We start from the raw sequence: 27,077 nt of genomic DNA, 5'->3' as shown, positions 1-27,077 counted from the left end.
TCAAGTTCCCACCTGGAGAAGATGGATTTTGCTGCTACTGAAAGTGTGAAATTTCAGTCTAAAAGGAATTTGAGAAAGTTTTGAGCAGCTGAAAAAGGGAGTTTAAAAATTGTATATGTAGTTCAACCTTTAACACAGCATTCACAATAATAAGTACATATTTTCAGCTGGCAATAATTAGAAACATTTAAAAAATGAAAACAGACAGCTTTGTCCTTACCTGTAAACCTATCTCCTCATAACAGGAAATCCATGAATCTGGAATGAACTATTGGTTTGGCCACACCACCCATCAGCATGCAGTAGCAGCTCATGGCCAAGGATGTCTAATACCACAGCTTCCCCCTATAGGTGCTTGTTGAACTGCACCACAACCCCAGCAGACAACTTCCAATGCTTATGACACTGAATCAACTAATACCAAGTCCAGAAGATGCCATGTTATCTCAATGAGATAATAAAGATTTGTACAAAAAGGATGAAAAAGAAATCTCCTGATGCAGATGAGATGAGATGACTTTAGAAAGGAATTCCAAAATTGTCTGTAGGATCACAATGGCATGACTAATAAGACATCCAAAATACTGATCCTTCTCATGGAGGTGACTGGCATAAGAAAAGCTACTTTAAATGAAGAGGAAAAAACAATGAGGTTGTAGTCCACAGTTCAAATGACTGCTGCACCAGCTAATCCAGGACCAACTTCCAACTGCCAATGGGTGTTTGGATAGAAGGATAGATTTTAATTACAGCATTAGTAAATCTGACCACAGGAGGATGAGAAGTTAGTGCCTCTTTTCGGGAGGAATCATGACAGCTCCTAATGCAGCCACTTTGGATTCTTAATGTATTTAGGCTCAGGTCCTTGATGAAACCTAATATAGGTCTTGGCTTAAACTGATTTAGCATTGAGGCCATGTTGCATACAATTCATCAGGTTCTGAAGATGTTATAACAAATCTTGGATGTAGAGTCTTCCATAGTCTGAAGGAGAACATTCTCCAGCTGGTTGGGATGACCAAATTCACAACAATTCATCCTTCCAAGTTTTAGGCTGTCATTTCAGCTATGCCTTGGTCATGGTGGCACACGTGCTCCTGGCACCAGTAGGTCTTTGATGACCGTAAACACCAAGGAGGACTGACTAAAGGAGAAGGCATCTGTCTTCCATGCCTTTCTTTCCCATTCCTTGGAGCAGAATAGACATTTTTCGTTGCCGTTTGCCACAAATAAGTCTATCTGTGGATTCCCCAACTCCGGGAAGACTGACAAACATTCGCTGTTCAACCCCCATTGTCTTAGACAGAATGTCTGATAACTCAGCCAATTGGCCTGACCCTTGATCTTATCCTGCACAGAAGCAGCTGAGATCACAAGGTTCCCCTTCCTGTACTTTGGATGAATACTTCCCATGGCACGAGTGAAATTCCATTTGTGCATCCTAGCCTATGAGGGAGACATATCAACTTGATTCTGCTAACTAGGACCTCTATCAGAGACCTTTCCTGTGTCAGATTTCTGATCCTGCGCCATGTTTTTAAAGACTGAGGGACTGAAGCTGGGAAGGTGAACTAGTTGTCCAAGACCATTGACAAGAGAAGCACCTGAAGAGGCTCTACATGTAAGAGGTACCACTATGCAGTATCAATACAGGAAATCGTCAGTCCCAGAAGATGGAGGGATTGCCAATAGTACTCCACTGCTAGAGGAGAAGGACACTCATACATAGTGGTCCTGCTACACTTGTTTTCTCTAGTCACCTCCTCCACTGATCTCTGTGCATCAGGAGCCTGCCAGGAGATGAGTGAGGAGAAGGGGAAAAGAACTCCAGACATAGACAGTGATCAAGTCCTTTCAACAGCAAACTGATCAGAGAGAGCTCTTCTCTTTTAGAGCTTCTTCTACCCATGGAGACAGAATACTGGGCTTGTGATGCAGTTATCTGTTTTATATAGAGGGAGCTATGGCAGCAAAACACCTCACCAGTGTGCTGGCTCAGTGATGTGACGTGAGACGTCTCTATGATGGTCCATTCCTGACTAATGAACTGACAGCATATAAGAAAATAAATATAACACAAGTTTGATATTAATTCTGATCCAGTCTTATAATTTCTCGTTATGCTCCATTAAGAAATTATAATGTAGAAACTTTATTTTTTACCTTTGTGATGGGCTGCAGCATGTGAATACTGGGTCTTCCTTACCCATCTTTTCAAGAAAATACATATGCAAAATATACTTTCAGCTTCTCCAGGCAATGACCCCTTCCCCTGTCTCCTGAAAGCTGGAATATACTTACTCGTTCCTGAATTTCATCAAGGAATATTAAACTATTAACATATTCTGTAGTTGAGGATGGGAGAAACTCAAGTTTAAATTTGGCATCTTGGGCCTCAGCTATAATGGCAGTCACTTTTTTCTTTCCAATAACTGGAAGCATATCATTAATGACCTAAAAAGCAAAGGGAAATATTACATTGTGTAAAATATTCTTAGAGTTAGAGGTGGAGGGCAGCATATTGACCTAGCTGCAGTGCTTTTCTTTGTCTGGTGGGAATTTGGATTATATTTTCACTCCTAGTTTGTGCCCAACCCTGTAGAGTCCTTCATTGTTTAAGTACTCCCATTGAGTTAAAAGGGACTACTTCCATGAGGGAGAACCGCAGAATCATGTCCTAAGGCAACAAGAGCTGGAAGTAAGGCAAAGTTAGCAGCCTTGGGGGAATAGTGCCGAAGTAATTTAACAGTGACTTTTCACACCCAATAAAGAAATGGTGCTGTCAGACTGGGGAGGGAGTTCTTCCAGCCTTCATTACCTGGAAGATCATTGGCTATACCCTTGGGTCTCAAGTGTGAATGTGGTGAAAAGCAAATAAAAGCAGGTGTCCTCAGGGGTCTATCAGTCATATGGAAGACCCCACTCATTCTCTCAAATGCAGATGAAATTAAATTAAATAAATCTGTATTACTGCAATACTAGCTTTTGGATTTTGGCACAGCAATTATAAATCATGATTCCCAAAGCAACTATTACCCAGACTCAAGGAGCATATCTTTATGTATTTAAATCCAGAAAAATAAATACAATATGGACTCTAGGCATCTTTGCCAAAGAACAGCACGTTTCTCTTCCAGTTACATACCTACCATCTGACAGCACATATATTATGAATCAAAATCTCCCAAACCCTCCCATTCTCTCCCCCTCAAATCCCCCTCCAACTGTCACAAACTTTCTCAGATGCATACTCAGACAGGCTTGCAAAATTCCCAAAAGGTCAGTTAATTCAGGCTATTTTGGACTGGACAGGAGTGAGTTCTAAAGATAAAGAGCTCTCATGGAGAACATTCTGCAAGAAGCTCCTCTCTTTTAAACTAAGGGAGCTCCAACTTGTGAGCCTCCACTGCTGTCAACTGTGGCAATATGTCATCGGGAGAAATGAACTCTCTCAGATAGGGAGGTGCCAGGCCATTTAGGCTTTAGAGTAGAGAACTTTAAACTTGATCTAATAACCAACAGACAGTCAATGCAGATCCCAAAGCACTGGCAAGATGCACTCATGGGAAGATATTCCACTTAACAAGCAAGATGCCACATTGTAATATTTTGCAGTAAATCTTAAAGGATGTTGCAAAGCATCTGTGGAATTAGTGTCTGGACTGAGTTTAAAAACTGGATGAACCCATAATAATGCTGGAGATGTAACATTTTTTGTACTAGAATTTAAGTAATGATAGGACTTCAAGCAAAAGGAAATGGTCAGCTTGTTCAGTGGCATCCCTGGGCAGTCACTGACCTTAGCAAAACTGAAATGTAATAAATTCTTGCTATATTGTTTACAGATTTACCTCCAAGCAGCGCTTTGGTGATGGTATTAGTTTTTCTTTCAGTTTTCTAGCATCTATAAGCAACAAGCCTAAATTTCTTTTCTGCTTTATAGCCAAAGCATCTTTGTGTTCTCTGTGATATTTCTCCAGTTGTTCCGCAAAGAAATCAACACCTGTGTATTATAATTACAATGTCAAGCTAAAAACAACTGATACTTTAACTGATATTTGTTTGAAAAATGCTTCATCAAAGTGTATTCACAATTGTATTAAATAGTTGTAAATAGAACAAAACTATCTAGAACTTTGATTATCTAAACAGAAATAAACATAAATATCTGCTATTGAATTGAACAATGTATTGAAATTACAGATAGAGCTGTGTGTCAGTGTTTCAACTCTAAGCTTCAGATTCAAGAGATAGGCATAGACCATTCAATCTGGATAAAACAACCTGAACTTTCACCCAAAGCTAAAACCAAACCTTTTAAAATTTAAATTATATAAATTTTGATTAACTTTTTCTTTTTAAAAGCATGACACTTGTCCTCACTTAGTAATAAACATAAAGGGAATGGGGACCTACTCTGCTTATGAAAAGACTGTGCCAGGGCTGAGGGAAGAAATCATCTACTGGACAGACAAATATGCACTGCTCCCTGGAGGCAGTGGCCCTTGCATGGTGCAGGTAAACAGCAACACCTGCCTAGCACACCAGAGAAACACTGAAATACTTATATTTCTGACTCAAAATGCTGAAGCCCTATCTGACTGTACACCAGTGCCACCCTCTATGAGACAGTGCTATACCTGTGCTCCTTTTGGCATCAACACTTCTGAAGTCACAAATGTCAGCTTGAAACATCAGAAGATCATGCACCTGGGTAGGTGGATCCTTTTGAGGTTTGGATGTTGGCAAGGTTTTAAGGCATTGGATTAATGAATGTCTCTCAAAAGATAGATGAGAAACTTCCATTTCTTTCTTTTCCTTAACTATCTTATTAATTATTATTATTCCTAGCCAAAGAACCACACTAACTTGGAGTTAAAGTTGAGATCACATAAGTAATTGAGGGTAAAACACATTATAGGGATGTTGTGATTATCACAAAAAACCCAAACATTACAAAAACGAGGAAATTCAGAGTTAAGATTAAACTTAAAAGAAATTCTCACACTGAGGAATGGAAAGGCACAGTTAAGGCACTTTTAACCTAAGAACACAACCTTAATTCTTGACTGTAGTGACACCATGTAATAATAACCACACAATTAGGATTAATACATATTAGTGTTTGTGGTCCCAGAGAAAATTCAAGTGGTTTTTAAAGACAGTAGTTTTGTCATACTTTTCCCTCTCATAGCATCACTACAACAGTGAAGATTTTTTTTAAATCCTGCAGAAGGCAGCAAGGAACTCTCCCAGTTGTTGGGCAGGCATGTGTCCAGCAGATTCTCTCTCCAACCTGTGTCTAGTTTGTGTGCAGAGGAGAAGAGGAGCAGAGACAGTGAGAGCAGTCAGTAGAGAATTCAAGGAGAGACATATCTCAGTCAAACTTTCTGAAGTTCTCTTCCATCACTAATGCTTATGTATATTTTAATAAATGTTGGTGATAGCTCTGGCTGTAGTTTTAATTCTTCTTCATATAATGCTGATTCTTAGTTTTGTGAGTGCAGTTTTAGGTATTCTTGCAATATTTTTTGAACTTATTCACTATAAGCAGGGGAAAATATGTCAATGAGAAAAGGAGATGATTACACTTTCAAAGTTGCAAATGAAACTTGGAAAATACCTCTGTCATAAATGCCAACATTATGTTAATTTTACACTAATTTTGGGAGAAGCAGCATCCCACTGCAGACAGATGAGGTGTAGGGTTTTCTCTGTTTGAATTTAGAGTAGTCCTGGCAGTATAGAGAAAACAGGTAAGAAGTCAGAAGGTGCAAACTAAGGCTCAGATCCCACAATTGGATGTACACAGGCCCCTGCACCTGCATGGAACAGCACTGACGTAAAAAGGATTACACAGGGGGTGCAAGATACACCCTGTACAGATCCAGTTGCAGGATCAGTGCTGAAATATAGCTTGTTCCACTGTTGCAGATACAAATAAGTTCATTCCACTGTTATGTGTACAAACATAGGCAGAGATTACTTCATGTGAGAATAAATAAATATCTGAAGCCATGACTAATGCATGACTGTACTGGAAATCGGTTTAGGGAACATTTATAACCAAATCAAGAGTAAACGTTGCTGATATTTTTTTGGAATAACATAGAAAACAAACAATAAAATATTACTAGTTGCAAGAATATTAGTTAAGAGTTAAAGAACAAGACAATTTACCATGTTCCTGCTGTTTCAGAGTTTCCAAGTCAAGACTTTCATTTTCTTTGAAAAATAAGCGAAACCTTTCAAAAGTGTCTGCGTATAAGCTGGCTGCCTCAAATGCTGAATATACAGTTTCCTAAATATTATAAAAAATTGTCATTATACATAATAATTTGCTTGGAATAAACTAATAGAAGAAAGGAAAACAATTCTACATGATACTTTGACTCTTTTTTTCCGTACTTTAAATCTCTGGAGCAACAGTAAGTTTCAGTGGATTGGTAATGGGATATCTCTAGGTGGTCAGTCAGAATCTAACTCATTGCCATCTAGGGTCTGTTTGGTGACCTGGCTGAAAATATTTGGTAGTCTCAGTCCATTTCCTTGTGGACAAGAACCCATAAATATAATTGGCACCTATTAGCCCAGTCTCAGCAAAGAGACCAAAGAGTGGATAGGCATGCAAAATGTACTGTTTTATCACCCTTAGACATCCTGAGGCTAAGGCAGTATCTTCAGAAGAGACTTGGCACACATTGGTATTAATTAAATTAATTAATTAATTAATTAATTAATGTTTCACACAACAAAAAATTCAAACTATTTGATACCTTTAGTTGCTGGATGATAGCTTGTAAATGTTTATCATCTTTAAACATAGTTGATAAACTTGGTCCTTCACCACAAATCTTTTCCTCAATTTTCTTATTAATAATAGGACGAGTAAAGGCATCAAAATACTGATCAGGTACAAGATTAGCAACAGACAACACAGTTTCCTGAAACTGACTGACAATATCCGCAATACCTTCCTGTTAGACAATAGAAAACAACATCCATAAGCACCCTTTGAATCCTTCTGAACTGTGAAATAAATTAGATATGAAACATTTCCAAAATATAGTGCATTTACACGTATGCAAAATATACTGTAAACTATCAGTATGTCTCCCATCCAGAGCAGCAAGGACAGGAAGTGCTACAGAGGTAACATGCTGAGCACTGCTCTTCAGATAAGATGCTAGGTGGAGCCTCATAGGGGGAGCAAACAGGGAGAACCCAGAGGAAACCATCATTTCCCACTACACAAAATAAATACAGCAGGAGCCAGAAGGCACTGCTTATGTAGAGAAGAGCTTGTTCCCACCAATAGTTGATGCAGAATATTACTGTAGCACCATTGGACATGGAAGAAGAGAATTTCCTGAATGCAGACTCAGTTTGATTGCTCAAAGCACCAGGAGGCTTTTGCTTCTTTTTTCTGTATCAGAAACATTCTGAAGGGAAACCATCTTTATCAACAGGCCAATTTTTGGTATTTTCTGCTTTTTCCAGTTTGAAGAATTTTTTTTAAATGTACTATGTGACACAGTATTATTAAGAGGTAATAATGGGAAAATGTAAGAACACAACTCCAGTGTAGACAAGGACCTGCTGTATCTCATTGATGTGGGGATAGCTGGCAGTATGACAGTGTCATTTTCCTTGTCCCAGCTTCAAACTCATTCAGGGTCTGATTCTCATTTACACAATGCCCTGTTACATTCCTTAGTAGGGGAAAGGGGCCTTAAAAGTAGATTTATACCTACTTTAAGGTCCCTTTACACTGCTAGAGTAACAAAGAGGCCTTATTATAAATGAGAATAAGTCCATATACGTACAAATGCTTGTTATGAGCATGCAACGTGAATGCATCTTCTTGAAAATGACCCTTCATGATCCTTTGGGATTACTGCTTTTGGAGATTGGAGCCTCAAACCAAATTTCTTCACTGAATCACGTGGGCCTGTTCCCAACAACCTCAGGCCAAACTGCTGTTGCTAGCAAGGCTAATCTACTGGAGCAAGAATGTGCATGGCACTCAGACAAAAGGCAGCCAGAGTGCAGCTACTGCTAGCAAACCCGGAGGGTACGTCTGCACTGCAGCTGGAAGCAAGCCTCCCAGCCCAGGCAGAGAACGTTGTGGTAGCCAAGCTTGTGCTAGTGCATTAAAAATAGCTCTGCGGACATTGTGGCTCTGGTGGAGGCTCAGGCTAGCCACCCAACCTCAGCCCATCCTACCCCTGAGGTCCAAGCCTCTGCTGGTGTTGCAATGTTCACATAGCTATTTTTAGTGCAATAGCGTGAGCTCCACTACCACAAGTCTGTCTATCTGGGCAGTGTAGACACATCCTGAGTGTGGCTAAGCAGTGCTCAGTATTCCAAAGACAATCAGGTAGAGCGTATGTACAAATGTTTCTATTTCATGCATCTGATGAAGTGGGTTTCTGCCCACGACAGCTTATACCCAAATAAATTTGTTAGTCTTTAAGGTGCCACAGAACTCTCGCTGTTTTGTACAAATGTGAGATGTCACCTGTGAGGGGGATGGGCCCCTAATGCATATAAGTATCTTTGAGGTCCAAAACACATAATCAGTTCCATTTTTATAGTAAGAGAGACGTGGATCCCAAACATACAGGGATGGATTCACTAATATCCTACAGCTATTTTGCACCACTCTAGTGACCAGGCGGCTAAACAAGATTTGCAGCTGCTTTGTGTCCCTGGACTCCATAAAAGCAAGCAGGGCATACCAGTGAATCTAGCCCACAATCCTGACATTTCTGTTCAATGACACTGATTAAAACATGAAACTAAAAGATAAATCAGTACTTTCTTCCAACAAACCTGGAAGTCATCCAAAGATGGTGCAAACAACAATGCATGGATCTCCAAAATTAACTCTGTAAGAAACATGGGTAGAAATGACTCTTCTTCATCCTGCCCTGCAGTCCCTGATACAGCCTGAAACAATGAAACCAAAATAATACAAATCTCAAACAATCAGGAAATGTTTTTAAATCTTGGGTGAAAAAGAAACATTATGTTTTTCCTCTATGACCCTGCACATTTTTTTAAGCAGACAAAAAAAGAATAAGAGAGTTTGGTTAAAAAGACAAATGTCAGGGGCCAATTCTGGATCCACTGAAATCAACGGCAAAATTTTCATTTATTTCAATAGGAGCAAAACCAGGCCCTAAATACTTTGTGGACAAACTTGCAAAGACAGATTCTTCTGATCAAAATTAAATCGTGTATAAATAAAGAGTAACTCTGTCAAATTCAATTGGATTACATCAGTGTAAAACTGTGAATTGCAAGATTAGAATCAAGCCCTTAGAGCAATTCCTTATGTCAGATGGCAGCAATTTTTGTACCTCTTGCTACAGTTCAGAAATTTGCCTCCATATATGCATGTAAGTGCCTGCTTTTGCTTGTTGGCGCCATATCAAAGGTTGCCCTGCAGAGAATTTGTTAATATTTGTTAATAATATAGAGGGTAAAAGGGGCACTAAAGGAAATGTCTGGAAGAAGAGAATTCCCATATTCAATTTAGACACACAGGAATTTTTCCACTTCTAGGAATTTAAATATAAATGTCTTAGCAAAGGCCCATTTGGCACATATTGCTTGCACATGTGCAAATGGTATGGGAAGGGAAAGCAGGATTACAGATGTGTATTAATTAGGCCTTGAAGCATTTTTGTTTTTTTCCTGTGTTGTAAATACTACAGCAGTCATAGATTACATGTAACTACATTACAAACAGTAACATTTCCAGGACAATGCAAACTGAAGCGCCTTCTATGAAAATGTTAATAAGTATAGATTCACCTATTAACAAGCTGCAAGAATTTAAACTTTCCTAACAAAAAATGTCCTCTGAGCTTCATTTTGAAACCAACCTATAAAAACAAAAATATGCTACATGTAGGCTAAGATTGCAGTTATTGGTCCTGCTGAGTACTCAGCACTTTTGAAATCAAGCTACTTTTTTATATGCCTCATTTTAGACTAAAGGGATTTTATGCACTCATTTTTAAAACATTGGCGTTAGTGTTCATTGAAACAAAATTACCTTTTTTTCAGAGACTTCAAGTTTTTCCTCCGTATTCCACTTCTGTATGACATCTGTAGCAGGTGTCCTTTTCAACTTATCAGTAAGGTAATTCAAAAGAGTAGTGACTGATTTTACTGCCAGCACATGCATAGTGTTCACTATTAGGTAATCAGCAAGACGGATAAAGCTTGAGGGACCGAGGAAGGAAGCAAAATACTTTGTCACCTTATGTAACTACCACAAGTCTCTGTGATAAAAGCATTGGATTTTTACGGAAAGATATATATTATACTTTCAAAGGGCTGATGCCTGAACTCCTCACCCATTCCTTACCCTGGCAAAATTCCTATTCACCTCATTTTTTATTAACCTCGGGAACTTTTGCCTGAGTACGGACAGAATAAAAAATGAGTAAAGATTTCAGGATTTGGGCCAAAGGGTCTCCAACAGAAAGTAGAAAAATACCTTTACTCTAATATGCATAGAATGCATAAATATACAGAAGAAAAAAAATCTATAGAACATTGAGAGATGGTTTTGTGATAGACTTATGGAACAAATAATAGAACAAACTGAATTACTTCACATTTTATATTAAACTTGAAACGGTTTATGACAGAACAAAGATAGGTGAGCCAGATTCATCGGTGCATTTGAGCTCTGGATTTATGTTTTGTATCGCCAGAGTAGTGCAAAGCTGCTGGATGTACTGGCAAATCTGGTCCTGCAGTGCCTACATAAGTGATCATGTGGTTTCATCTAGAAAAATAGAATGTTACTTCAAGAAACAAATTTTATTATGTAAATTCAGTAGCAAGGCCTCAAATGTAGGGATATTCTGCCATAACAACAAACAGGAATCTCAGAAAGTCAGGCAATACAATTTTTTAAGACATCTTAACTTTTCTCAAGGATCACCCCGTATTAGCTGAGTCACAGAACAGCATTGACATAAAAACTAAAATTAGCAGTTACAATAATTGATCATTTTGTCAGGCAACTCTATAATTTGATTGTGAAGCTGAATTTACAGTACAAGTGATTAATTACCATTCAGTAAGTATATCGACGTTTCAGTCTGTAAGATTATTTTAGGTCTTAATTATTTCATTTCACTACTTCTGTTTTAAACTTCCTGATTGCACAGGGAGGATCACTGTGCCAAACAAAAGTTTTTTTAATATAAATAAAATGAATAAACAAAAAGAGCAAAGTTTGGTCTGCTCCTTTCTTTCATAGTTGAAACCCTGAAATCAGTTAAGTTAGTGAGATTGCAAAGTCAGCACAAAACTGGCCTCATTTATGTAAACACGTATGAACATGAATACATAAAATGCAGTTACTCAACTTTCTCCAATAAAATGAAATTGTCAGTCATATTGTTTTTTCTGAAATAGTGATCATTTGCTCCTAAGCAGAAATGTTACTGGACAGATGCATTGCTGGACATGCTATCTAGTAGAAAACAAATGAGCAGATATGACTAATATTTCTTTCGCTTACAAGGCATAATCATCAATTTTAATGATGGAAAGTGGCCAGAAATGAGCAAAACTAAAGGTGGGATAAAAATGTTAATTAAAAATAATCTAAAAAAATATATTCCACTGCAGTGTGCAGAACCTAGTACCCAACAGGTATCAGAAGAAACTAGAAGAATTAATCATATGATGCCACTGAAAGAGATTCAATCATTTGTCTGTTTTACAAATCTCTTCTATGGAAGTGCATGCTCTTTCTGTTCATGATGATCCTGTAGTCCCACCAGGGCAATGTGTGACATAGTTCCTTTAGTTTAATATGACTCTGACGTGTAGCAACTTCATATAGCATTGTAACATAGTCCCATTTCAAACAATTCTATGTTAGTGCACACAAGGGACCTTTTGGTGTGCATCAGCAGGGTCCGCACAAGCCAGTTAATGTGCAACATGCTAGTGCAAACTAGAATTTAAACCCCAGCTGGTTTACATTAACGCATCATGTAAACAAGCCCTCAGTATAGACAGGCAATTGCTTTTGCATAGTTAAGGCTACAACAAGCTTCTATTATATATCCCTATTTTAGCCTCCATAATTCATTCTTTCTTAAATATAGCCACTCCCCAGTGTAGTTTTTCCACACCCCACCCCCAAGAAAACATGTTGGTGATATCACTGAAATCTACTTTCTTGGTTAGTTAATCTTCTCTGCCAAGGAGAAGAAGATCACAAAGATCTGTCACATTGTACTGTGATAATAGCTTTTAACTTTGAAAATGACCATTCAGCACTGAAAATGTCAATACCAAATGATAATTTCTAATGAGTTAATGTGAATTTTTTATGAAGCACTAAACAAAAACCGAATTTCACTAGGTGCTCTACAATGAAAGCATCAAAGTAGTTCAAATATTTCAGGCACCCAAAATAATTGTTATGGCTTAGAGACAATAAATCTGCACTGAATCCCTGTGAAAATACAGAGATCATGTACCCAGAGACGTTAAAGCAGCAAAAATTTGCCCAACTCTTCCTTCAAAGTTTCAAAGTCAGTGTCTACACAGTCACTCAATTTTAAGCAAGCAAGAAGAGCATACATTGATGCCCTGTGGCCCTGAGAATTTGTATGTTCCGATAGACAAGTCTGGATATTTTTCCGGTCCTGCAAACATCTCAAAGTCAGTGCTGTTTTACTGCAGAGCACCTTACAGGCATAACAGAATTCATTGTTTTTCCACTATTTACTGCCAACTATGACTCATCAACTTGCCATCTATAATCTTTTGACACAAATATGTTAAATTAAAATGATTACATCTATTACAGATTTGCGAGATTATTGTGGCCCTTTCTGTAATGTGGTAACCAATGAGAGAGGACTGAGATTTTTGGAGTTTGCCAGTTACAACAGTCTGACTCTTGCAAACACACTAGGAACACATAAAGCATCTAAATGATCATCATGGCATACACCTGATGGTCTACATCATGGTGCAAAACCGATTTTGTTCTGAGTTCAACAGAGCTAAAACAAGGAGCTGCCCCGGTGCTGATATTGAAAGTGATCATGACCTTGTGATGCTAAATTTTCGGCTGCAGTTAAGGAAGATCATCAGGCCAAAGACCATCAGAACCAAGTTTGATTTAGAAAGACTCAGTGACCAAAGCATTGCAGAGTCATTTCAAGCAATGATTGGCGGAAAATTTGCCCCGCTGCTTGCTCTGGAGGAAGATGTATAAACACTGATCAACAATTTTAACACTGTAATGAATGAGGCTGTGATGGACATCCTTGGGAAACGCCATAGGAAGATAAAACCTTGGGTCATAAATGAAATATTGCAAATGTGCAACATGAGAAGAGAACTTAAGAGAGATAAGAACAGCACTGCGGGAGCTGATAAATACAGAGAGATTGGCAAAAAGATCAGGAAAGGAATGAAGGTGGCCAAAGAGACGTGGATAAAAAAAAAAAAGCTCTAAAATTGAAGAGTGCATTAACAATAAAAAAAGCAAAAGAGCCTTCCAGGTTGTAAAAGATCTGACGAAGGAAAGATGGGCCAAAGCCAACTCAATTCAAGACAAAGAAGGGATCAGTCTCACAGAAGAAAGGGACATCATCAACAGATGGACATACTACTGCTTTGATCTGTACAACCACCAGATAAATGGAGATCCTAGTGTCCTAGATGGCCCAGATTCAACAGAGGAGGAGGATTTTCCAATACTGCATGAAGAAGTAGAGGTAGCTGTGAAATCATTCAAGAACAGAAAGGCTACAGGTATTGACAACATCTCAGCCAAACTGATGAAATTCAGAGGAGAAAGAGTAATAAATGTACTCACCAAGATCTGCAGACCAGTGAGTGGCCTCCACGTGGGCAAAGTCATTAATCATTACTCTGCCAAAGAAAGGCAACCTGCAACTGTGTCAAAACTATCAGACTATAAGCTTAATGAGCCATCCCAGAAAAGTGATGCTGGAAGTTATATTGAACAGACCGAAGCCACAAGCAGAGAATATCATTGCTGAAGAACAGGCTGGCTTTCATGCTGGAAGAAGTACCATAGAACAGATTTTCAACCTTCATATTCTATGTGAGAAGTACTTACAACACCAGCAGACATCTACCACATCTTTGTTGACTTCAAGAAGGCATTTGAGTGAGTATTGCACAAAGCCCGCTGGGCAACCATGAAGAAGTACAACATTGGTCGTAAGCTTATTTTTACCATTAAACAACTGTATGCCAAGGTCAACAGTGCAGTTCTCGCCAATGGTGCAAGAGGAGAGTGGTTTTACACCACTGTTGGAGTTCGGCACGGCTGCCTTCTTTCACCCACTGTTCAACATCTCCGTGGAACGCATAATGACAGATGGAAATGAATGCAGAGAAAACCAAGCTGATGACAAAGAAACGTGACGGGATCAACTTACACATCACTGTCAATGGACAAGAGCTGGAGACAGTGAAATAGTTCAAGTATCTGCGGGCAATCATCACCGATGATCAAAGTCAGAAATTCTGGCAAGAACTGCACAAACAGCAGCAACACTGGCAAAGTTAAAGCCAATTTGGAGGAACAGGAACATCACATGGCCTATAGGAGAAAGGATATGGTGTGGGGGAAAAAAGGGGTAAGGAGAGACTCCAGTGTTAGACACCTAGATTTAGATTTAGATATTTGGAGGCTAGACAGTTTCCTGACCATCTCTTGAATCTGCTTGTTTGGGATCTCAGAACTCATGAAAGATAGTTAAGAGGTGAGACCCTCACTTCCCCTCTGGGTCTTCTACACTGTGTAAAGGGGCCCTAAAAGCCCCATAGCTGTCCAGGAGAGCACTCCTCTGGCTTAGGCATGGTGGAGGATGGCCATAAAGTTACCTCCCAAGGACCTTGTTGCAAGTCTGACTAAGGGGACATGCCTAAGGGCAGGAGGGGCAAATCAAGGTGGTGCGGCAGCCCATAGGGCCTCATGGGGAGCTACTGTAACTTAGACGGGTCCCCAGAGCTACCTAAATTACAGAGGGGACCTCTCCAGTCCCAAGAAGAGCCCAGGATCAGGAAGGCACAAAGATGGTTTGAAGCCACCATAACCCCATCCCAGGGCTCTGAGTTTTGCAGCACAGAAGCTCACCCATGGGTCTCTGCAGGGGACAAGATGACCAATCCTGCAAGTCCACTTTGAAACATATTTCTTGAAGAAACCCTTCAGCATATATACTATAATTACGTGCAGACATACAACAACCAGGATAGATAATTATCTTATCCAGCACTAGATAAAATGCAAATTCCAGCTAATGTATCTGTGGAGCACATTTGTACAAATACATTATCAGGATGTTTCATAGAACAACATAATGCACTAAAGTAAAGCAATCTTTATAACTATGTAGCCACCAGCTAAAATAATATTGTTAACAGACGTTATGCTTTTGCGTGCGCACACACACACTCACACACACCATTTACAGCACTGTAATATTTGGTGGGTGCCTTGTGAGGTCTTTTGCCTTTTTTTTTTTTTTTTTTTTTTTTTTTAAAACGTGGCTCTTATGATTACATTATTTTATATGTCATTTATTAAGCACCAACCACACGCATTGAAGCATTGGACACTTGGCCCTTCCAAAGATTAGATGAACTGTTGGACTGAGCTGGTATGCAGTTATTAGTTGCTTATGATCAGTCCAACATGTACTAATGCATTGTTTGTAAGGAACACTGCACTGTATAATTTTAACTATCCTGACATTATGTGATGAGAAAACATAAGAACAACTTTTACTACAAACACCAGACACTAACCATGTTAACCTTCTACAGTGAGATCTTTTGTTGGCCTGTTCTGTGTAGGTCATTTTGTCAGCTGTTTCTCCATAAAGTTCTCTTTCATAATGAGGAACAGCAAGGAGACTTGAAGCAGCTAATCCAGTTACCATAGTTACCTGTTCTGTATGGAAGATATGCAAACATGTTATTGACAATATTGCAAGTACTACCATGTGTGTAACTGAACATTCTACAGTTACATATAAGTATCACTCAAACAACTCAGTCTGAGCTGAGTCAGAAGCAAAGGTAGTTTTCTGTGGCTAGATGAAAAACACCACTTTGTACCCAAGAAACTCCACAGAAATTGCATGATAGAAAGATTCATAGGAAATTCCCAACCCCTCGGAGAAAGCAGAGAGGTCAGTTCCCAAACTTTATAGAGCCTCAGATATCCACATGGCTCTCATGTGACCCTTTAGAGATCAGAGACTTTTACGCTGTACTTCTCCCCCACTTCCCTATTACAGCATTTTGGAAGATGTTTTAAGGTAATAAATTTAATAGGTAACACAAATGAGGAATAACAACCATCAATATTTAAATGTATACTGAAGATTTCCAGGTAGCAGAGTGACATCTGGGTCCAAGCAACTCCAGAAGTAATGGGGAGCAGAAGAAGATAGCAAGGAGATACAATCAACTGCCATACCCCGCCACTAAATTTAAAATCTTCCAGTGAAAAGCCAAACACCCTCAAACATCCTGCAGTAGCAGTGGCAGCAGCAGCAAATGGAGGGCATTTCAAGCAAGTACTTCAGACTTTTTATTCTTTTCTGATTAAATAATTTAAAATATATAACTTATAGACAAGCAAACAAAATTTTTTTTTTACAAAAGCTAGCTACAGTATGGGCAAGATCCTTAACTGCTGTAAACCAGTATAATGCTGTGGAAGCCAATGGAGGTACACTGATTTGCCCCAGCTGAGGTTTTGGACCAATATGCATAGCATTTAACAAAGTAGTCCTTTTTAAATAGCGATTGCTTTTAAAAAATTACCCACACATTTGGGTTTAAAACTTAGGAGTTTATTAATACAATCATGAGTGCACCTTTATCAATTTACATACATTCTTCTTGACTATAATGGAGGCCACATTTGAAAATATGTATATACTGACTGATTGTTAAGGTTCTCTTATTTACTGAGGCCCCAATCCAGTAAAAGACATAAGCATGTCCATAGCCACATTGGGACTACTCATATGTCTACAGTTAAGCACATATTTTAGTGGTACAGAGCACTCAGGGTATGTCTACATTGGAATAAAAGACCAGTGTAGGCGTTCAAGCTGAGGCTGAAACCTGGGCTCTGGGACGCTGCTCTTAGGCTCCCAGAGCTCAGGCTCCAGCCCGAGACTGAACATCTACACAACAGTTTTACAGCCTTGCAGCACAAGGCCTGCAAGCCAGAGTTAGCTGACCTGGGCCAGCTGCGGGTGTTTAATTGCTGTGTAGACATACCCTCAAGTAGCTAGAGCCAAGCTACTTCAAAGGCTACCCTCCAAGTATATTTTAATCTGCAAAGGCACTAGAATTGATGGAGCCAAGAGTGTCTCTCTCTCAGGGGCTGGGGAGCAGGCAAAGAGCACTTAGCTATAGAACTTCCTGTCACCAGAGATCAGAATGAGCCCATGTTCTCCCCATTCTGAACAGAATGCAAGTTCAATCTCTTTATGGAGGTCTAACCCAAATAGTCAAGGCTGGATGCTAATATGATTTTTGAGATAGCCTCTTATGTGAACTGTTAGACATCGTTTATTAGCAAATGAACTCTAAATAGACATATAAGAAGAGGATCCTAACAGATGTACCTTCTCCACAATACAAAACGTATACAAAATTGTAACAACTTGCCTACCAGATTAAGGGGAAAATACTAGACTCATTCAAGAAACAGTTCAGTGGCCTGGACATAGGACAAAATGTGTTGTAAAGAGCCACATTTCCTGCAGCCATTTAGGAAATGTTTAGTCTTTTTTCATACCTGCACTGTCTGGTCCATAAAAATAATCATCAGGAGTGAATCCAGATTCAAGCAGGGCAGTTCGACACGCACTTCTAACAACTTCTTTCGCTAGCTCCCTGAACTCTGCTAGACGGCTTGCTACCTGAAAATTATAATACGCATAGAGATTAGGTTTACATGGTTCTTTAAAAGAACATGTAAGAAACTTGGAACCAATGAAAACAGTTTACCTCATCCAGTTGTTTGAACTGAGTGCTTCTAAATTCTTCCAGAGTGTATGTGTAACCTTTCTCAATACGACAAAGTCCCATGTCACTGATTCGGTAACACATTTCTTGAACATGAAGCACTGCAGGTCGCAAAGACTGCCAAATAATAAGAATAGTTTATCAAGAGAAGTTTACAAATTAAAACCCAAACAAAGACTTAGATTTATGTCTTTTTGGAAACTACTACATTTGTATCTGATTTTATGTTTGATAATACAGCACAGGATTCCTACTAGTTGAAAATACATGCGGCCAGAACTCCGTTTGAGAGAACTCATCCATATTTTAGCAATCACATTAGCTTTCTACTTCCTTCAGAAATATCATAATTAGCAAATACATACAGAATTAATGATGAACAAGTTCTCCTGCAAAGCTTTACGGCATCCACTGATTTTCTTGGAGCGGACATTTTTCCTCCATTCTGTAAATGACTTCAGTTTGCAAAAGATAGCAAATATGGGAATCTTCGTAAATGTTTTGTGATACAGATATTCCTGCTCCCAGCGATCTAGCTGCATGAATTCAACTTCTCCGTCACAGGTGTGGATAACTGCTTTCTGGCTAATGGTGTAGTAGTCATTTTTGTTGATGCAGTCATAGCTTACAATTCTAAAAATAAACAAAGTTTCTTTTAAAGGGGTACAAATGAATTCACTGATCTCCAGTAAAAGTTATAAAACACTGAGGTAGGCCCATTGTGGCTGCGTGTGCCACTAGCTGCAGCAGGAGCCAAAACTCTGTTCTCAGTTGTCTTTTCAGATCCCACTGTTAGGATCTGATGCTCTGCTGTAACTCCACTGGAAAACTGGGGTGCCCCTCCAGCTAAGGCTGAAGCCACTTATGACATCTCCTGTCAGCATTGCTGCTTCACTTTAATCAACTGAGTAGTCCCCTTTACTGTAATGGGGCTATGCACATGCTTACAATGCAGCACATGCTAAAGTGCTTTTTCTGGTTTGGTAAAGCATGCTCAGCACTTTGCAGCACTGAGTCCTGGAAAAGTAACCATAGATGCAGAGCAGGGGGTTCCCAAACTTTCTGCCGGTATGACCCCATTTTAATAGGGTCTTTCCTGCCAGGACCCCAGACAGCATGGAGAATGCCATTTTGAAGAGCAATATGCCATCCTCCACACACTACAGCTTTGCATGAACCCTATGTGTGAGATCACAGCGCCTGGAGGACGCCATTTTGCTCTACAAAATGGTGTCCTCTGTACAGTGTGACTTCCTACAAATGGTGTGCGCGAGTTCATGCTGTGCAGAGAATGCCAGTTAGTAGGGCAAAATGGTGTCCTCTTTGCACCATGACCTCGCACGCACTGCGCATTCGAGGTTATGCCCTGCAAGCAAAATGGTGTCCTACACAGTGGAGGGATCGCCCACACCACATCTGCTGTGAGTGTGACCCAAGCTGGGCTCATGCGCAACCCACACTTTGGGAACCGCTTCCTAGAGGCGTGGCTGAATAGCAAGCTCTGTAGTCTATGGCTTTCACGCTAGTCTTTTCCCACACCCAATGGCCATTTAGCCACTAGCAGTGTCACATCATTCAAGAGAATGTTATTCATTATTCAAGAGAAGCTCATTTTGCCTCACAGAAAGGCCTCAACAACATTGACAAAGCCACAGTAACCCCACATTTTCAACATGCACCCACGGTGCATTTATTTATGGGATGGATGGCCCAAGACCCAGGCCAGCAGTGAGCACGGCATTAAAACAGTTACACAAATGTTGCCAATTGGTCTGGACATGTTTTGATATGGCCTCCAAGATGATTTTTGCCACATAGATATTGTGTCCAGTGCATTCTTACATTCTCAGAATTATGTGGATTCAGTGATCTGAAACTTGAATTAGATCGTTTGCTTAATTTAGTATCTATACTCTAAGCAGTATACAAGCTGGTGGGTTGTTTTTGGGTTTGTTTGTTTTTAAATTCCCATCTTTTGGTAATAGGTTAGGGAGGTTGCAGCATCTTTTAGTTTCAGACCAGAGTATTAAATAATCCATCAATGTTTCTGTTGTTCAGATTCAGTATCACAGCCACCATCCTACTGAGAAGAACTGTCTATGACTCCTTTTTCCAAGTTTTTCAATACCATTCTTTAAAATCAGCCCAAAGGATTTCTTTAGAGTAATATGAAGCTCTCCCATCACACCTGAGGTTCAGTGGGCTGCCTCTATAGCACCATCAGCCCAAGGAGCCAAAGAAAGAATCCAGAGATTAAATATTACCCACTAGAACAGTGGTTTGACCTAACTTTCTCCTCTATTATTTTATCTATCTCCTTCTGTCTGTTTTTTTTGCTTGTTTGTTTCAATCTTTCTGTCTTTGGTTAGATGATCTGGCACTTCTTGAAATTTCTTCCAATGCATGGTGACTATATTATCTTTTCTGGATTATTATTCTCTCTGTGATTAACAGGAGACATGATTTGTGGCAAGATGGCTGTTCTCCATCCTAACTGGTTTTCTTGTATCTACCATATTACTGGTACCAGATAAGGACTAGATCCTCAGCAGATATATACCAATTTACAGCAGCTGAGAATATGGACCATCAATCATAGTCAGCAGATAGGTTGTCATTAAGATATGCACTTCTTGGCCTTGTGCTTGATAACACTCCTGAAACAGGTGCTCATCTCTTTATCTGATAACACACCTTATGCCAGTGGCTCCCAACCTTTTTGGCTCGAGGGCCACAGATATCATTGTTACAGCCTTGAAAGGCCACCAGTCTCCATCAGCAGCTCCTCCCCCCACCATCCCTCCACTGCAGCCAGACAGAAGGAGTTCAGCAAGGAGACTGCCTCCCTCCTCACCGATCTCCCATCCCCCTGGCTGCAACAGGGAAACCACACGCATCCTGTAGCCCCGTGCACTCTAACTAGGTCCCTAGGAAGTGGCTCCCTTCTGCAGCCAGGGGGACAGGAGATCAGTGCTCCCCTCTCTCAGACTCCAGTAGAGACACCAGCGCCTAGGTACCCAGGCAGAGCGCTTTGCTGTGCTCCCTGCTACAGCAGGGGGAGAGGAGCGCTGAGCCCCCGTCCCCTTGGCATCAGCAAGAAACCTGCACCAGTCTTTTAGCTCCATGGCAACGTGCTCTGCCTGGGTCCTTAGGCAGCGGCTCCTTTCTGCAGCCAGTGGGAGAGGAGCAACGGGCTACTCTGAAAGCCCCCGCGGGCCACTTTTGGCCCGTGGGTCACAGGTTGGGAACCACTGCCTTATACTATATTTATAACCTATGAAGCATATAGTCCTAGCTTTCTCTTTATATCTGATTACAGATTTATATTAAAAATATAAAAGCAACTTTGTTAAAGAGAACAGTTCCAATATCAACTATTTCTAAAGAATTAAATGCTAAAATATAAAGGGGAAAATTAAGCACAAGACAATTAGTCAGTATTAAAAAGCAGATATATAATACATAACACTGCTTGATGCCCATTATAAACTTTAACAGTAAGTTTGGATACATAATCTGAATAAATAGTTTGAAAAAAACTCACTTCAAATTAAAAGTATCGTATTTAATTGATGACTTAGGAACTGCTGGAGTCATGTACAGGAATCCAAGATTTTTGTTTTCACATATTATTTTAATAATTTTCAGAGGATCTGTAATGTTGGCTTTAATTACATCTTCCGTTTCATTAAAAACATAAGAAGGTGGAGAGGCAGAAGATTTACAGGCACTTGGCTTTAGAGCAGTACGTAGTTGTTTGGGAGGAGTAGGAGTCAGTACCTTACTGGTGCTTTGCTGCTGTACCTTAAAATAAAAGCAAAATAAGATTTTTTTTTCTGTAAATTGATATATCAGACATGGCACAGTATCCTTATGTCATGATAATGCCCTTTTATCACTTTTTTAATTCAAGTATATTAGCGATTATCACTTAATATTTAAATATAAAATCAGAGCACAGGGAAATGAATTTGGGAGTGGGGGGAAGAAAAGAAGAAAGCAATCCATTCAGAAAAGGAATATACAGGCTATTGTAGGATATAGATCTCCAAAAAGATGCTTGTAAGGGCAAAGCCATGAACAGAACAAATACAGCATTTTTTTTCTAATTGTCAAAGCCTGGTCAGAGTTCATTGCCTGTATCTTACTAGCATTCTCCTATACACCTGTCCTTTCAACCTCATGAAGACTGCCAGAAGCGATCACCCTTTCTTGAGTTTTCAAGTAATCTCAAAAGCTGAAACATCACTGGGACTCCATGGAATTCTGGCAGTACAGAGAAGGGCAGTGGAGTAAGAGCATGGGACAGGCCATGCTCCAGAACACTGCTCCCTGTGGGCCACATAGATTTCCATGTCTAAAGGCATGCAGCTCCTATTTCTGCAGGTTCTGGAAGTGGGATGGGGAAGGGAACAGCAGAGGTGTCTTCCCTGCAGACCTGTGGGGTTGGGAGTCTTCACTCTTTTTAATCGCCACAGGGTCTCAGACTCTTCAAAAGAAAACTTGTCTCACTCTCCCTCAGGCTAGCTTCTCTGAAAGGATCAAACTGGGGCAGTGTAATTATTTCACGTTAAAAGGCCTAATCATGTACCCCTTCCTTAGAGCAAAAGCCCACTGATTGCAACTGAATGAGAAGTGCAGGAGTGTGGGGCCCACATTCTCTTACATGCTCTGGCAGCTCAGCTAAAGGAGCATAGGATGCCATCGGTTCCATGGATGCAGACCGTTTTCTTTTATCTGCTGAGGGAGAAGGCTGTAGTAATCCGCAAGCTAATAAATGTTCTCTGTTCTTTTGATATATGTACTCAGGCTGTTTATGATGCTGATATACCTTTAGTAAAGGCTTGAAGGAGGAAAAAAATATAAAAGATAAAGGAAGTTAATGATTAATTTGAAGGAAAGGAATACAAAATTAAAATTGTATAGTTGTATATTAGTGAGTTGCATGCGTCGCTTGCTGAGCTGGCTGGTGGTAGGAAGGGCAGGAACATAGTTCCTATCCTTGAACTTGCAACGTTACCGGACCACTGACACTAAACCTAAATTTTATTGTTAATTCGCCTAACCCACTCCTCCTCCTCAATAACAACGTTCCCTCGACTATCAATTTGGTACTGCAGGCAGAGGAATCATCAGAAGTAACTTAGGGATGCTGAAAGATATATATACTGGCTAACTGTACCGTTTAACCTTAACCCTAAAAGGGCTGCCTATCTTGGTCATCTCTCCCCTGGACTGTGCCCATTTCCTGCTGTACGCAGAACAGTCTCTCTCACTGCAGTACCAAATGGGCACTGTTTAGATGAACTAGAACCGTTCTGACTGGGCAAACATAAATGATCTTGCCTGAGCCAGGTATAGTGTGGAGGGACCCCTGATTCAAATCTCCTGCCTCACACCTATTTAACCTATACAGCTCCTGACTAGAAGCAGCCCTGCTATTCCAGTCCTGAACCACTTGCACCCACCAACTCAGCCAAAGCACCTCAGTCCTGAACTGCAGTTTCATTTGCTGACTCAAACAATGGGGTTAAAGTATGCAAATGAACTGGAGTGAGTGATGACTAGCAGAGTTACCTATGATTTCACAATGCTCCTCTGCCTGCAACACCAAATGGGCACTATATGAATAAATCAGGTTTTTCTGGTGTTCTGGTTTTTCCTCCAAGCATATAAACTAAGACAGAAAATACCTTTGCTAATCAGCATTTTTTTTATGAATTAGTTGAAGATGTTCTTTTAAAAAAATACTAAAGAAAGCTGTTGTGCTTTCATGTATTACTTACTATTACATATATGAAAAACAGGCCAGATCCTCAGCTGATGTAAATCACTATAGGGCCAATGAGTTCAGTTAAGCTACAACAGTTTACATGAGCTGAACATTTGGCCCTACATTTCTAGTTTTTAGAAGAATTGGCATATACATCTTACTACAGTTAATGACTATGAGACAAATTTTTATTAGACTGTAAATACAATAGCTTCTATTTACAGATCAGTTTAAAAACCATATTTCTCTTAAACATACCAAAGGTTCCAGTTTTATGGCTTGCCGTCTTTTTCTTGTTCTTTCTTGTGATTTTGTGTTATGTATGAATTTAAGACCTTGAGGATTTGCTGCTATCTGTTTGGAAGCCATACAAACTAGTCTTTCCCTCAGCTTACTAGCATTAGTGATTGAAGTAGGAAGTTCCCCACTTGTATATTCACTGTTTCTGCCATTTACAGTGGATGATGATGTCGTTAAAGAAGGCAATGACAGCTTCTTAGACATAGTTACCTAAAAATTAAACATACATAATTTTAAAGTAAAACAAAGAAGGGTTTATGTCTTATTACAAATCTAAATCCATTTTGTTGCAGAATTTAAAAAGCCTAGAAATTAACAAAAGAAAACTTATCTCAACAAACTACATTAAAATATACAGGGCAGATACTAACCTGGTTATTACATTAAATACAACTGCAGTAAGTGAGTGTCAAAGGATTTTGAGAATGTGTTTGGTTGAAAGACATATCCAATAGCTTCAGGAGGAAAAAGGAGAGTGGGTAAAAAGGGGAGGTACCTCTAATTTTACAATTTTCTTCCACCCCAAATGTTGCCTCTTCTTCTTCAGTCAAATACATTAGTATAGGACTCTTGGAATTATTCTAATTAAATTATGTAACTATTAAGAGCCTCCCTTTTCTGTACTCAAGCAGATGAAGGGCAGGGGGGGTGAAAGGCAGACAGCCACTCCTACATTATTTATCTCCTGACCCACAAGAAGCCCTCCTTAGCAGATCCACAGAGATTAGGATTTGATGGTGGGGCTGGGGGACAAGAGGAGGAACAAGATTAAGGGCATGTCAACATGATATTTCCCTCCTATCCAAATCTCAGCAGGGATTACATAAATAAATGAATGAATCATCACTGGTAGCTAATTGGTATTAACTCACTCAAACTCCCTTGCGGCAGGTGCTGTGGCTGCTAAGAGCCTGGAGGGAGCTGAATAGCGCTGGAATGCATTCAGGCGCACCATGTTTTTGGCTTTACCTCCTCCCCACCCATCAGTTCCAAGGAGGTGTGAGGAAGACAGCGTAAAGCACTCCACCTAGCCAGCTTCAAGAGATCTGAAATATGGACACAATTCTGTACTATTACCCTTCAGGAGAAATATACTGCATAACAATGAGTTTCACTATAACAAGAGATGTCCTATCTTGGCAAAAACTCAAATTCTTCACCTTTAATAGTGGTGAGAAAGTTTTCTTTACCCCCTGTAAATTAGCTAACCAATTCAGTCTCACTGAAGAGTATTAAGAGTGGCTGCTATTCATTTCCTGCTGGGAATAGCTGCAGCAAAACCAGAAACCAGCAATTCCACATTAACTTTCTCTCTTGCAAGTACTGGAAACTTCTCTCCTTTGTTCAGACAGAGCAGAGGAGGAAGAGCAAGTTATGATTCTCTTGAAATGCAGGATTTACCACCAACCTGGTAGGGGGATTATACAGAATGAAGCACCATACACATCTGTAGCATTATACAAGTAATGATGCTGTGCTGGAGGAAGGTGTTAAGGTTTTCCTCAGTCACAGACCTGGTTAAAGTTGATGGGTGTGCTAACCACCTTTCTTTCATGCTAAATGGGAGGAACAATTAAGCCCCTTTACAGTGTTATATAGCTGGAATCAATAGAAGCTACTGGGATTACTGGGCACAAATGCCCCTGAGAGACAGGGAGTAGCCAACCAGGCTGTGGGTGGTACCAGGAACCCCATGCTGGAGGCACAGCAGCCACATCATGCACACCCACAGTCAGGGGTAGGGGGCATAAACAGTGAGTAGGAAGGTTAGACAAGATGGGACCAACACACCCCAGCAACACTAACGCCCCCCCGGAGAGCTGGAGAGCACAGTGAGGTTGAGCAGTGGGGACATCTTATGAGGTGCTGGGGAGGGGAGGGTGTCACCAGCTAATGCTTGGGGGGTCTCACCCACTCCTGCCAGGGGTGGATGCAGCTGTTGGGGGAGGGCTGCAGCAAGGGGGAGGCAGGTGGCCCTGGGAGGTTCTGGTTTAAGGGATATGTGGGGGGAAGTCCCAGCCAGGGACATTCTGGGGGGGGGGGGGATCTTGACCAAGGGACGTGTGTCCAGGGGGTTGGGAAATCGCAGCAGGGGGAGAATGCAGGGTGGGCCGGGCTGGAGGGAATGCAGGGTGCACAGAGGGGTTCCGGCAGGGGCAATACAGTGAGTCCTGGGCGGCGGGGGGGGGTGTCCCAGCATGTAGCCTGGGGCTAACAGCCGGGGCTATACAGGGGGGGATGCACATCGGGTCCCAGGCAGTGGTTATACGAGGGGGTCCCGGCTGGGGAAGGAGGGTGCAGCTAGCTAGGGGTCCCAGCCAGGGGTATGCAGGGGGGTTCCACCTGTGGGGGGACGCAGCTAGCTAGGGGTCCCAGCCAGGGGTTATGTGGGGGGGGGGGGGTTCCACCTGTGGGGGGACGCAGCTAGCTAGGGGTCCCGGCCAGGGGCTATGTGGGGGGGGTCCCAGCCAGGGGCTATGTGGGGGGGGGGGTCCCGGCTGGGAGGGGATGCAGAGAGCCAGGGGGTCCCGGCCGGGGCCATGCGGGGGGGCTGCAGGTGGGGATGCGGGGGCCGGTTCCCGGGGTCCCAGCCGCTCGCGCCGGGCGGGGGAGGGGGGTGGGGGGGGCACTTCACTCACGCTCTGTCTCTGTCTCTGTCTCTGCCCAAACTCTCGGCTCCCAGCGAGTCCCTGTCGCCCGGCAACAGCCCCGCCGCCTGCGTCCCCAGAGCCCAGGCGCAGGCTGGGGCGGGGCGCATGGTCTCCACGGTAACGGAAGCAGCTTGCTCGCCGCAACCAATGGCGGCCCCGCCCCCGAGTCCCGGAGGCGGTACAGAGGCCGCCCCGCCCCGCCCCGCCCCGCCGGCTCCCGGCCCCCTGCTGCGTGCGTTCATTGGCTGCCGCGCCGCGCCGCGGGG

General features: G+C 41.2%; 1 protein-coding gene across 1 annotated transcript in view; it reads right to left on the bottom strand.

The window, feature by feature from the left end:
• DNAH6 (dynein axonemal heavy chain 6) overlaps window positions 1–24,613 on the bottom strand; it is a 162,974-nt gene extending 138,361 nt beyond the window's left edge. The window contains exons 1-14 of the mRNA XM_067553417.1: window positions 24,532–24,613; window positions 24,119–24,370; window positions 22,754–22,930; window positions 21,632–21,882; window positions 18,453–18,720; window positions 18,070–18,204; window positions 17,864–17,981; window positions 15,844–15,988; window positions 10,067–10,235; window positions 8,836–8,952; window positions 6,777–6,977; window positions 6,181–6,301; window positions 3,852–4,003; window positions 2,302–2,454 (exon numbers count right to left, since the gene is read on the bottom strand). Coding sequence (XP_067409518.1) covers window positions 2,302–2,454; window positions 3,852–4,003; window positions 6,181–6,301; window positions 6,777–6,977; window positions 8,836–8,952; window positions 10,067–10,235; window positions 15,844–15,988; window positions 17,864–17,981; window positions 18,070–18,204; window positions 18,453–18,720; window positions 21,632–21,882; window positions 22,754–22,930; window positions 24,119–24,364 — 2,253 coding nt within the window. The 5' untranslated portion in view covers window positions 24,365–24,370; window positions 24,532–24,613. The remainder of the gene's footprint in view (window positions 1–2,301; window positions 2,455–3,851; window positions 4,004–6,180; window positions 6,302–6,776; window positions 6,978–8,835; window positions 8,953–10,066; window positions 10,236–15,843; window positions 15,989–17,863; window positions 17,982–18,069; window positions 18,205–18,452; window positions 18,721–21,631; window positions 21,883–22,753; window positions 22,931–24,118; window positions 24,371–24,531) is intronic.
• Between the last annotated feature and the right edge of the window lie 2,464 nt (window positions 24,614–27,077).

This window comes from Emydura macquarii, unplaced genomic scaffold (genome assembly GCF_026122565.2).
Source record: "Emydura macquarii macquarii isolate MOO-44397 ecotype Brisbane River unplaced genomic scaffold, CSIRO-AGI_Emac_v2 contig_1451, whole genome shotgun sequence".
NCBI lineage: Eukaryota > Metazoa > Chordata > Testudines > Chelidae > Emydura > Emydura macquarii.
This window is presented reverse-complemented; position numbering and strand designations above follow the sequence as displayed.